The sequence below is a fragment of the Sabethes cyaneus genome, chromosome 2 (assembly GCF_943734655.1).
Source record: "Sabethes cyaneus chromosome 2, idSabCyanKW18_F2, whole genome shotgun sequence".
NCBI lineage: Eukaryota > Metazoa > Arthropoda > Insecta > Diptera > Culicidae > Sabethes > Sabethes cyaneus.
The window spans coordinates 16,745,733-16,758,123 of NC_071354.1; the positions used below are offsets into that span (position 1 = coordinate 16,745,733).

Consider the following 12,391-nt stretch of genomic DNA (forward strand, 5'->3'; position numbering starts at 1 on the left):
TAGCACATGTCTGTAACGTCTGAACGATGTACGCTCTCGATCACAGTATGTGTTCGACCAAAGAGCAGGTCTCTCCATTTGGTTATCTCCAGGGGTGCTCCCAAAATATTTCAATATGCAAAGTAGCTTCACGAAGAATTCACGTTCTTTTCGCAGCTCTCTGGTATCGGGATACGTTGCCAAAGTGAAAAGTACCCTCGAATTCGTTCAAATCCGAACGACTTTTTAATAATGTTTTATTGAAGTAATGATCCTCATTTTATACGCGTTCTTGTCGGGGGACAAATATTTTATTTTGGACTGATAGACTTGTTTGTTGTTCGGATCAATTAAAAGCAGCGGTTGTCCGGTTAAATCAGATAGTAATATCAGCGTTTATTCACTTGATCCACCTATATGGTTGTAGAACCACAAAAAAGTCGTAAACCTATGTTTTACTGCCAGCTACAACGAACACATATAATCAGTTAATTGAAGCGAAGTTCTACTGGTGCCTGCTGAATGCTAATAAGAATTTCGGTCGGCTGAGATGTCATGTTTATTCAACGATCACGAAAGGCTGATAATTCAGGTTTCCCTAGAAGTTATAGTTTAGCGTTTTAGTCTGGAATCAAGGTTTGCTGTCTACAGCTTACACTTCGAAAGACGGATTAATTTTGTTTAAAGATCATGCAAAGCAAAGTAACAGATCTTCTACATTTCGGCTACAGTGAAGAATCGTTTCCTCTAGAAATCTAGTCGTAATTCGTACTGTCCCTCTCTTTCTAATCATGGTTGAGTATGTTTCTGTGAGTATAGAATTGTCTTGTTTTGTCGAGCTGTGTTGTCAATTTTATATAAGCTGAACTCATTTGCGCGAAACTTATTCTAATTCCGGTATGTAATCACTCATAATTTCCCACATTCTGTCCCACACAAACTATCACACAACCAACTGTAGGTCTGAAGTTTGGTTTTCAACTTCTTCAGCCCTTGCCAAACTATGGGGTATTTCTGTTTATTTTCTTCAGTTCAATTTTGGCACAGACACTATTTCAACGAAATAGTTTTTTTTCTTTTCTTAACTTAAACGGAAACATGGAGCGTAACCACTAAAAACAAACCAAGACTATAAAGGTTCAACAAATCAAACTAAAAATCACAAATTCCCGTAGAATTACAACGTAAAACAAATTGGAGAAATAACCTTAATACGAATAACAACATCTCAGGAACAAAAAATTGCTCTAATATCTTTGGCCATTGATTTCGATTATTTAGTTTTGCTTAACCGTTTCTCAGTTGGTTAAGCGAGAAAGATAGAAAAACAAACGGCAGATGCCTTATCAAAATTGTCTGGGTTGAAAAATGAGTTTCGACGATGAGAGAACCTAGCGCTAGTAGTGTGAGTGAGTATTATGTTTCCAATGAGGATTGGCTGCCTAGCAGTGAGATCCAATACCCTGGGTAATGGAGTTTTCCAGCACTATGTGGAACTCATCCAGTGGTTCCAATATCTGCCGAAGGAATGTCAGTAGACCTTTCTTGCGCATGAAACTTTGTTCCTCGTACATTTCGGTAGTAACACGTGTGTAGGCCATCGGTACTAGCATTCTGTGGAGAAGGTGCTCCCTGAAACCACAGAATGTTAACGGTTTTGTAATGAAAGAAGCGGAAAAATTTACCTAATGCTTAGACAAATAAACAGCTGAAAACGGCCGTCTTTTCCCAGTGTTTGCTTCACGTTATTGATTTCATCCATCAGATGACAGTAGCATCGCCAGACAGCGGACAGCTCCTGTCGTGCCACCGGAGGTTGAACGGTTGCTGTTCCTTGGGGCGGCGACTCCGGACTAGAACCACTGGTCGGTGGAGAATTACAGACGGAGGCGCCACCGCGAACCAATTCCACCGACTCTTCCATCAAACTAACCTCGAATTGTTCTTTAACGCGTACGAAATAATCCCACAGATAGAGATTTCTTCCGAACAGTCGCTGCGATCGGAAACCGCACAGGAAAGCCTGCTCCAAACACTTAACGAGGCCGTTTTCCCCGCAGAGTAGATTCGTTAGAGAACTGGCGTCCCGTTCACGGCTCGGCCGGTAGTGCCATTTGACGATTGCGTTCACGCAGTCGCCCAGCATGTGCTGAATGTCCGAAGGTCGTACCTCCGGTCGCTGAATGCTGGGACTACGTGTTCGGGGTGGCGTCCGACAAGCTTCCACAAGCTCCTCGCTGTCTACCGTTCGGGGAACCAATTGTCCAACCAGTAGTCTTTCAATGGATCCATCGTCGATGCCTCGTCCGAGCCAGCGACCGCAGGGGAATCTGTAAATTGAAGCGATATTTGCAGTGAAAGGCGATGTTTGAAGAATGAAATCATTTGACTTACTTGTAGGTGTGACCTGTAACTTCATTCCTGACGACAACGTGTTCGACCAACCACTTGGAGGACATTCCGGTATCATCATGTCCTACTCGTAATGATGTTAGTATTCCCAACGTTTTGTGCTGTAATGAAAGTCCATTAGGGGATGCTTGTAACCTAGTGCTGAATTAAACTACTTACGTGAAACACGAATTCCAGCGAATGTCGGGGGATGCTAATCTGTTGCGTTTCCCCCAGGGTTCCGGAAATGGCAATCCAAACGTTGGCAGAAGTGGTAGCGGCCGATCCTTTCTTCGAGGGGAATATCACGACCCTATACGGAAGTTTAGTCGTAGGGTACGTATTGGTGAAGCAGAAATAATCAACAGCATTCAGCGTCAGCAGGTGGTACAAAAACTGTTCGACCTCATCGTCGCAGCGCACGAATGCGGAACGCTTGTACAATTGTCTTAGGAGGGCCGTATCTGATAAAAGCGATCGAAGATGACGCGACAGAAGCTTCTTCTCCAGTGCCAGTCGCACCCACGCCCGCGCATAACCAATGTGGGTTTTGATGTCTGTCATAGACAGGATATTCCTGTTGAGTAGAAGGAATGTTGTTTAATGGACAACGCCGATTAAGGTGATTAGCTTGATATGAACCTAATGTCGAATTCCAGAGATTCAGGTAACGATCGTAGCTGCTCAGGTCCTAAGCTTTTCCGGTCGCGAGACTTTGACCGGCCTCGTGTCGGTGACGAAGGAATCTCCGGTTCAATTGCAAGGGATGACAAATCTTTGGAAAAGTTTAAACCGTTAGTTTTAAGAGAAAAATGTACCGGCACCAGTTGAAGAACTAAAGATATAGTAGCATTGCTATATTTTAGCATATGTTAGATTATCAAGCCCTGTAGTGGTAGTAGTAGTAGTATAAAACTCATACGCATTAGTACACGTGCAATATCCCGGATGGTGTGTTAGTTACCGCTAGTGGTTAATATTTGCTCTATTCAGCTGTCTATCGAGAGGTTTTCCGGGTCAACCGAACTTACCGTTGACGCTCCCGTGAGCGTTCTCACAGGTGGGCACACTTGCATACCTTGTTCCGACTAAGTTAGCAATTATACTGGGCAATACGAAATTACTTAACCGGCTGGCGGCGTTAGGGGACATCTCCGGTGAGGACAACGAAATGGGTTCGTTGCGGTGTGCTACCTTCGGAGTTTTACCGGAGTTTCGTCTGAGACGAATTATATTGTTAAACTTGGTTCTACCGTTACTGTTACTATTGGAACAACTACCACCGTTATTGCTGTCGGATGTTGCAGTAGGACTAATGGTGAGTTTTGAGCTTACGCCATTGCTAGTGAAGCTTGTTTTTTTGGGACTAGTAGTGCAACTCGCTACAACTGATGAAGTGAAGAAGGAAATAAACAGCGGTACACGTAATTAGAAACTTAAGAACAAACACATCTAATAGAGTTCGAAAGGGAGAAAAGCATTTGATAGAAACATTTAGTTTTACACGTACAATCCATCCGTTTTCTCATAACCGTCCACGCCAAGGCTGCATGTTAAAGGTAAGAGTTTTTAGGGGACTCCCAGTTTGGTACAGCAGTGACAAGTGAGTCGTCGCGATCCTATTTGTTGGGTTTTTACTCGTTTGCAAGGATATCATAAAGCTACTTTAACATCAACATATTTTGATTTCGACGACTCACTGATTTAGAAGCGTTTATTTTGAAAAGAAACGAAACGGCTCGACTTACCAGGGGTCAAATAGTTTGTATCAATTTGCTTGCCCGGATTCTGGCAATCCTTAATCTCTAGGTAGGCCGTCAGATGCGTCCAAAGGGCCGATTTGCCTTGTTTGTTGACCAGCCCGTGGGACCACACTTTCTCCAGCAAATCACAAAGCGAAGCAATCATTGTGTTTTCTTCCACTCCCGTTACCGAGGCTTCCCCGCTGAGACCTAGCTCGATGGCTTCGGTGCCCATCTTTTCCAGGAGCATTCGTTTGGTTTTGCTCTTGCAGTCCTGCAATTTTATGGTTTTGGTTAGTTTATATAAGGAAACTAATGTTTGTTTTAAACGTACCTTCAGCAATTTTTCCACAAAAGTCCAATTGGCCTGTGCCAATAGTGCCGGGCTGATTTCCGTCCCGGACAGATTCGCTGAGTTCCGGTTCGATTTGTTCCCTCCGCCGTCATTTTCTTTATTGCTGCTACCGCCTCCTCCGCCGTCCAATGAAATTTCCTTCACCTTCCACTTGGAACCATTTTTAACTCTTCGCAGGCTGTTTCCCCTGAAAATTGAAAAAAGAGAAAAGACGACCGTGGAAATTTGCACGCGTTCGTAGCTTTACTCAATCTTTTAACTTCACCCGAAATTTATGCATTTTGATGCGCAAGCCATCCATAGAAAAAAAAACAACCAAAAACAAAATAGAAACATTCAGTAGTTTGCACATGCATTCCTCAGTGTGGTCCTCCCGATGGTGTCCGTGTTGAGTGTATTTACAAGCGAATGGAATTCCTTACCTTTCGTTTGTGTGAACAGGTTTTCTATTACATGAAACCTAGAGCTCAGTTGAATGCAAATTAAACAAAAAGCACAGCTCAGAAAACGCGAAATTTGTAATCCGAAAACCCAGTAATGGAGTGTAATACCAAAACTGATTCGTCACAGTGTTTGGATTTTTTTAAAGAAAAAAATGCGACAATGGTCTTATGTTTATGTATAAACGATCGTCAGTACTAGTAAACCCCATGCACATCGTTTGTTCATGAGAAATGGAAAATGATGACCGTGTTTACAATAGCTTATTGCTCCTAACACGGACATCAATAAACAGTACCAAATGTACAAAATTAATGAGCGTATATGGTTTTAAATTATATCACAACTATAAATACGAGAAATTTCTAATGACTTCGTTATCGTTTATATTTTTATTTTTATATTCATTCTCTTGGCATATTTCCTTATTCGACAATTTTTCCTTATTCGACAATTTTTCTTGCCGATTAATAAAAAAAATGGTTGCGTCTTCACTTTGACAGTGACAACGTTTTTTTTTGCTAAATTTCGGTGTCTAAATCATAGTGAAAGCGAGAGCAAATTTTCTTCACCATATCCCACCTTCAAACCAAGTCTTTAATCATGATCACAGCAAGCATTCACATGAAAAAAATGGAAAGAATCGAACATTGGAACATTCAGGATTTGGTACTCGCCGAAGAAGGGCTATGTTATCGTTTCTACGACATCCATACAAGCTACACATTTGATTCTATTACTTCCTACGTCTATAAGTATGAAAATCGACCAACCACCGCTAAATTCAAGTTCAAGTTCCAATCCATGCTCATGCCTAAGCTCGGGCCCTAGCCCTAGCCCAAAACAGCAAAAAACAAAACATGAGGTTGGTCTAATCCATAAGGACGGAGCCTTCCTCCGAACACTTGCGTTGAACACCAATATTTGCGACTCACAATTTGCTCCCATTATAGCTTGGTTCGATCCGCGGACCCCCCAACTTGGCTAAAGAGGGCAGTGTTGCGAATCTCACACTCGTGTGGTTTAATTTTCTCACACACGCGTACTTATTCTAACGAACACGTCGACATAAGCATCCCTTTCGGACTCTCGCTCTTATTTATTCATGCAGTGCGATGAGTTTTTGCGAGTATGTATTTAGCTAGCAGCTACGGTCGTCACTCTCGTTCGCTATTGCAGCCCGAGCTGCTGATTCCGATTACTCGCAAAGGGTCGCACTCCCGCCCGTGAGTAGGATCGGGAGACGAAGATGAAGAAAAACCTGTATCCCAGTGCACCTCTAGGTCTCATGGGCAGCTGGTTGCTCACCAATTATTTGACTCGCGAGTACGCTATGGAAAAAGGCGATGTTAGTCTGTGCGTTCGCAAGTGTGTAGGTAGCAAAATGTCTGCACACTGCATCGGCGGCTGTTTTGTTTGTCTTGCGCCTGCGTGTGCGACGTAAGCGTTGAATGCTATGCTTCTCATACTCTTTCGCGTGAGAGTAGGCATCGTTGGCTTCTCGCTCGATTCGCAACAATGAAAGAGGGTCGTTATACAAATTTAATAAGCGATGCTTCAATAACCCTCCCATATCTAATTTGCCGCACTTTTCTCTTCATGTTTTGTCCCTTCCTGAGATACTATCAACATCTTTGTTTCACTACTTTCTTCTAACATTCCCCCCGTCTATTGTAAAGGCTACGGTTATAAAAAAAAATTTAATCGGTTGGTTGGGTCAAAAGTTATGGTTGTTTTTTTAAAAAGGTTGTAAAATGATGATTTTTGGACCTAATTCAGGAAGGGGCCCTTTAGCGCCAAATAAAAACAGTACCGATCTATCCCCTAGACACTCGCATGTAAATGAATTCATTTTTTTTGGTGAAATTTCGCGTTTTCTAATCACTGTCTTTTTAATTTTAGCATCACGAATCGCAGCCAAGAAAATCAAACAATAACGTGGGCATATAAATAAAAATATCGTTTATTTCGAAAATCGATATTAGAGTCTAACAAATAAAAAATAAACTAATATTGCTAATTGTTAAAATAATAATGTTAGATATAAAATAACGAGCAAATTCTAATTGAAAATAAAAATCACGTCCGCTTGAGCACCGAGGAGCTCCATCACTAAGGGTTCATCAATTGCTGCGCATACCTAGGTATACCGAGACGAACCGCACTAACAGCTAAGCTAATTAAAGGTTATTTATTAGGGACATTTCATTAGTTTTTTTTTTAATTCTTGCGTGACTTCCTAAAAGCATTTGTTGTCTTGGCGTTTCGAACGAGTTAGCTGAGTGAGTCTTCAATGCGCGCATGTGAACACGAGTCTTCAGGCTTTTCATCGATCGCGTGTCTGGGATTGTGTCTATGAATTCCTCTTCGCAACCAGTGCCGCCGACATGTTTGGAAGTTAGTAGCTTAAGTGTGAGGTTTTAGTATATTCATTACCGGTTCCTTTTTTTTCGCGCAAATTCACACTGGAAAACTGTTGACTACATCGATATGGAACAACTATAAACTATACAACTCGTTTACGGTCATGCAACCATGCGAATATTCAGTCGTTTTAACGATTGGAAATAATTTTCTGCTACATTCAATTCTGGGAAGGAAGTATGTGTTTGAATTTTATTTTATCGTTTGTTTACCCAATGAGCCAAGCAGGTTGACTGTCGATCGTTTTGGTTGGGCGAGTTTTGTTTAAGAGGTGCTTTGTGCGGTATGTACCGACGAATGCCGCCACCAACTGGCAAAGCTCAAATCATCGATGCAGCGCAAACATAGGCGTTAAGCGTTCAAACAACAGCAGCCAATCAATCTGTACAACAACGATCGGTGAACCATAACCATATAGGATACAAGTTTTGCTACCATATACCAAAAGCGATGAAATTCAACGTACCTGGCTCGTCAGGATCGGTTCAGTGTACACATGTGTAGGCTGACGTTAACTAGTTGCGGTTTAGTTTTGATTTACAAGACAGAGTCAGGTTACGTACTTTGTGTAATATAATAAATCAGCAGAACCTGCAACTAATCAACGTGCAATAAAATTTGAAAATCTAGATCTAATCATTACAACCTAAGGGCACCATAAATCGGTCAAACAACACAACATACAGTACGTAACTCACAAACAAACAGAAAACTAAACTCTAATCACAATATAGGTACGCATGTCAACTATGGTTGTTGATAGTTTTCCATCTAAATACAAATTGCAAAGCACAGAAAACAACCCGCGAACTTCGTTCAACCTGCGACATGACGCTGCGAAACCCTTTCGCACTTGTCGACAGAAACAGAAAACGAAGCACTACGGATTGTTTCCCCGACTTCGTATCTCCCGCTCTGCCTAACCCCGCTTTTCAACACACTCAAAAACGCCCTTTGCGTACCTCGAAGCGCACTCCTGGTTCAGGACGGACTTTTCCAACAATGGAAAACTTCGATAATACGGCGGTCGTTTGTCCAGGATTTCGCTCGGTGGAGCTACCTCCATGTCCACGCTTCCGAGCCTTTTATCCAACAGCTTTTGGGTTTCTCTGGCCAGTATGCAAGGCTCGTAATTGGCGGTTCGGATCATGCTTTCCCCGCCGTAACGTTTCCTACAATAATTATTTCGAAAAAAAGAGAAATTATTGGAACATACTAATCACTTGAATTTCAGTTCAGTACCTTAGGATTCGGATGCGATTGTCGAACAACTTAAGATTGTACTCCACGTCTCCGTTGAGACTATCGAGGGAACTGCCATTCCCGCCGTCGTCACCCCACGACAGCATGATCTTGTTATCGATCAACGTAACAAACATCTGACTCTCGAGGAACTGCGACAGAAACGGCCGATGATGTTGCGGTTGGTCCGACAGGAACGAAGCCTTATCGAAGTTGTGCAGAGATTCACGATTGCTGAGCCAGTCTTCTCTGTCCTGTTCGAAAATATTAAAACATTCAATTAAAAATTCCATTCTAAAAGTAGAAAATCCCACCTGATTGGGCAGAATCACAAATTGCTCGTACGCGGCAAACATCTGTACGAAGCGGTTGAGAAAGATCTCCCGGATGGAGTTGTTCAGCCGAAGATCTTCGTAGTACTGATCGAGCGTACTGAGCGGTTGCTTTTGCTTTGTGCTTGGCATCACTTCGTTCGGTCCGGAATCGATTTCATCGCCGCCGCTGCGACGGACTATGTCCACGATCCGTTGACGAACGTCCGGCCGGGAGGGTACTGCCGTAGCCGGTAGCGGCAGATCGGGCGAGTTTGGTCGATCCCAATCGAGGACGTCGTGCAGTGAGTGCTTTCGTCGGGCGTGCATGCCGGATGGTAGGGTGCAACTCGTCGTCATCATGTCGTGATCTTTGAGGAGATTCTTTGGACTGAGAATGGAAGGTGGATCCAGGGATCTATCACGAGGTACTTGGTACTTATCAAGAATGGCGGTTATTTCCGCGATGAAGTCATGGCGGTGCGGAAAAGCGGGCAGTTCCTCCGGAAGCTGAACGGACTTCTTATCGATGTCCACGTAGCAGAGATTCGCTTCGCTGCCGATTCGCAGCGTGCTATCAGAATCTGAGTGGAGACCCATCACGAACGGCACCGGAGCGTCGAGAAAGTGGTGCAATGAGGCAGGAAGTATTGGAGCGTAAACATGCTGCCATTGGAAGGGAAATAGCAGCGATGTGATGCATTCCGCTATGATGGTTAGTTTCTGATAGTCGGACGACCGAAGAAGCACTTGATTCTCGAGCAGCACACAAGTGAACAGTTGAATGGCGCAGTCCACACTCAAATAGGTAAATAGAAGCCGCAGAGGAAAGTCCATAAACGGAAGCTCGTCTTTTAGTGCTGGTCGCTGCAGGATTGTGGCAATCGGAGGTAGATGAGGTTCTTCCGGTGGTATGTATATTCGGATGGACTTTCCTGGCGGGGGCGTAGATACTTCGTACAGGAAGTTGTACACGTAGCTCTCGAGACTCAACCGAGAACCGGGATGGCGGGGAAGACATCTAAAAATAATGCTTTTAAAGTATTTCCTTCGTCAGAACGGCATCGACTGAAACTTACTTGTAGAGATTCTGAAGAAACAGCTCAGCAACGTGAGCGTACGGCACCTGACAAACGAGCGAAATGCTTTTCGCCACGTACAGCTTATCCTTAGTAATATCGTAGTAGCTTAGAGCCGACGCCGGAGCTTGGGCGGCAATTTTGAAATGTCGTGGCAAGGAACGGCTCACGGGGCTTTCCTTCACTCGTCGCAGCGTCGCCGGCGGAGGCTGCTGCGAGCTTGATATCTCAGTGATAAACATCGATTGCAGCGTATGCATGGCGCTGCATATCTGTCGATTGCGCACTTCTTCGTAGAACACGAGACTGAAGCCGTAGCACCGCTTGCCGTCCTCCCGCGTGGTGGCGAAAGCGTGAAATCGTGGCTCTATGTTGTGTTTTTGCGTTCGAAAACGCAAACCCTGCGGCAGCGATAGCATACAGATACCATGTGCATCGAATGGATTCCACGCGACATTTTCCGGATAGTGTGCCAACGGTTTGCTTTTATACGCTCGGTCTAACGGGGAACAGTGCAGACTGTCACCTGCGAACATAAGGAAAAAGAAGGAAACATGAGAATAATGTGCAATAATAATAGCCCTCAATGGAGTACTATATGCTGATGGTAATTTGATATTTGTCGGACAAGTGTTTGCTGTGGCAACAAGTTTCTTGATACATACGAGGGCCCCGTACCTGTGTAACCGATATGTGAGTCAAACGACAGATATAGCCATGAAAGTAGCCATTGATGGTTGTTTCCCATATGGGTGGTCGTATATTAGCAAGCGTTCGGTAAATCGTTTGTTGGGTAGCCTGTGGGGGGCAATGCCACTTGGGGTTGAGTGAGGTCTTGTTTAGAACTGCTGACTGCGAACCAGAGGGTAAACATTGCACTTTGTCAGTGTAAGCGGGGTTCAGCATAAAATGTGAAAAGTTCTTACAAACTGCTGGTGCGGAGCAAAGCAATGAATGAGCACAATTATTGTTATGAAACCTCTAATAACCATATATTGAACGATCGTCACACATACAGTTCAACTTTTTATTGACTTGGCTACTGAATAAGTAACGTCACTGGTAGCTGCGGAGATTTGCAGTAGCATTTGTGCTTCCTTCTGATGTCGGAATCGATTCAATTGTATGTGACTCGAGAAGGTCAAGCCACGGGTAGTCAGTCCATCGAATCCAAATCATCACATTATTGACTGTATACGTTGTCTGTTGAGTCTACTGTCTGCGACTCTTACTCTGTGAGTGGAGTTTTTTTGCTGCTACTGTTCATGCGGCATGACTTGCCGCTGGCTGACTGCTTGGGAAAAGAAATTGGGATACGACGTCGTTTTCTACGGTCCAAATACTGTCGAAATTGCTGTGCAAGTTGTTTTGCTGGCTTCTGTGATAAATCGTTTTTAGTTTTCCCAACGAGAAAACATCTCTTTAGCTGTTTTTAAATTGCTTTGATTTAAATGCTAATCGATTTCATTGTAAATTCAAAGTTCAACTGACAGACTGACAGAAAAAACTTCATCGAATCAGTGAATGGCTTTGAATCGAAAACTAAGCACCATTTCCAATGCTAATGCTAGCGTTGAATCGAAATTGAGCCAAAGTGATCAAACCATCAGTATGACGATGTTTTACAGGCCGTTTCAAGTTCGCACATAAAGACATTCTTATGAAAAATATAAATGCAAAAAATAAACTATCACTTGGTTTGTTCGCACTTCTAGATATGCTCCATTAAAAAGTCAGACTAGAAATAAATTTATTCCAAATTTATATTGTTTTGTTACTTTCAGTGGAATTGTTGATCAGGCTTCAGGGAGTGTTGGCGCCACGAAGCACGATGTGTGTCATGCTTATCCCACAACATACAGAACGTGCCAAAAAAGACGATATCTCAATTGAATTCACGAGTTGATCGATACCATAATAGGCACCCGGTCTGAAAAGCAAGTTATTGTCATTTTCCTTTAGTATATGGTTTCGATTGCGATAGAGAATTTTTTTTGATGATGCTGATGTGCACTATTTATCACTTCAAAATATATTCAGAATATAAGTATAAAAGTTATATAGGTTTAAGGGTATAAATAGATTGCTCAGCTGGTTACGTTTGGATGGATCATTATTTATTATTAGCGCTGGTATTTATTTTACTTTAATATTTGATGTTTGCCAATACATTTTTTGAGTTAGGTAGTAAATTTACAATAGACTCCGACCAATGGAGATATACAGAAGCCTTGAAAATTATCAACTTGCACCAGGTCCTTACTGGTACATACAACGTTCGAAGTATATAAATTCCGTAATAGGGTAAGGAACGAGATAAGTAGTGTCACCTATTTTAATCAGTTGAACATAAATGAGCCGAAAATGCACTTTTTTATTCATATTTTCAAAATCTTTTGATAGGATCATCTTCACAATCCACTCTCT

The 12,391-nt window shown here is 42.8% G+C and overlaps 1 protein-coding gene across 1 annotated transcript in view; it reads right to left on the reverse strand.

The window, feature by feature from the left end:
• Nucleotides 1–360: 360 nt before the first annotated feature.
• LOC128734429 (DENN domain-containing protein 5B) overlaps nucleotides 361–12,391 on the reverse strand; it is a 43,650-nt gene continuing 31,619 nt past the window's right edge. Inside the window, exons 2-12 of the mRNA XM_053828628.1 lie at nucleotides 9,965–10,490; nucleotides 8,889–9,906; nucleotides 8,575–8,828; nucleotides 8,295–8,504; nucleotides 4,447–4,654; nucleotides 4,119–4,386; nucleotides 3,013–3,145; nucleotides 2,551–2,947; nucleotides 2,374–2,492; nucleotides 1,665–2,309; nucleotides 361–1,611 (exon numbers count right to left, since the gene is read on the reverse strand). Of these exons, the coding sequence (XP_053684603.1) occupies nucleotides 1,422–1,611; nucleotides 1,665–2,309; nucleotides 2,374–2,492; nucleotides 2,551–2,947; nucleotides 3,013–3,145; nucleotides 4,119–4,386; nucleotides 4,447–4,654; nucleotides 8,295–8,504; nucleotides 8,575–8,828; nucleotides 8,889–9,906; nucleotides 9,965–10,490 (3,968 nt within the window). The 3' untranslated portion in view covers nucleotides 361–1,421. The remainder of the gene's footprint in view (nucleotides 1,612–1,664; nucleotides 2,310–2,373; nucleotides 2,493–2,550; nucleotides 2,948–3,012; nucleotides 3,146–4,118; nucleotides 4,387–4,446; nucleotides 4,655–8,294; nucleotides 8,505–8,574; nucleotides 8,829–8,888; nucleotides 9,907–9,964; nucleotides 10,491–12,391) is intronic.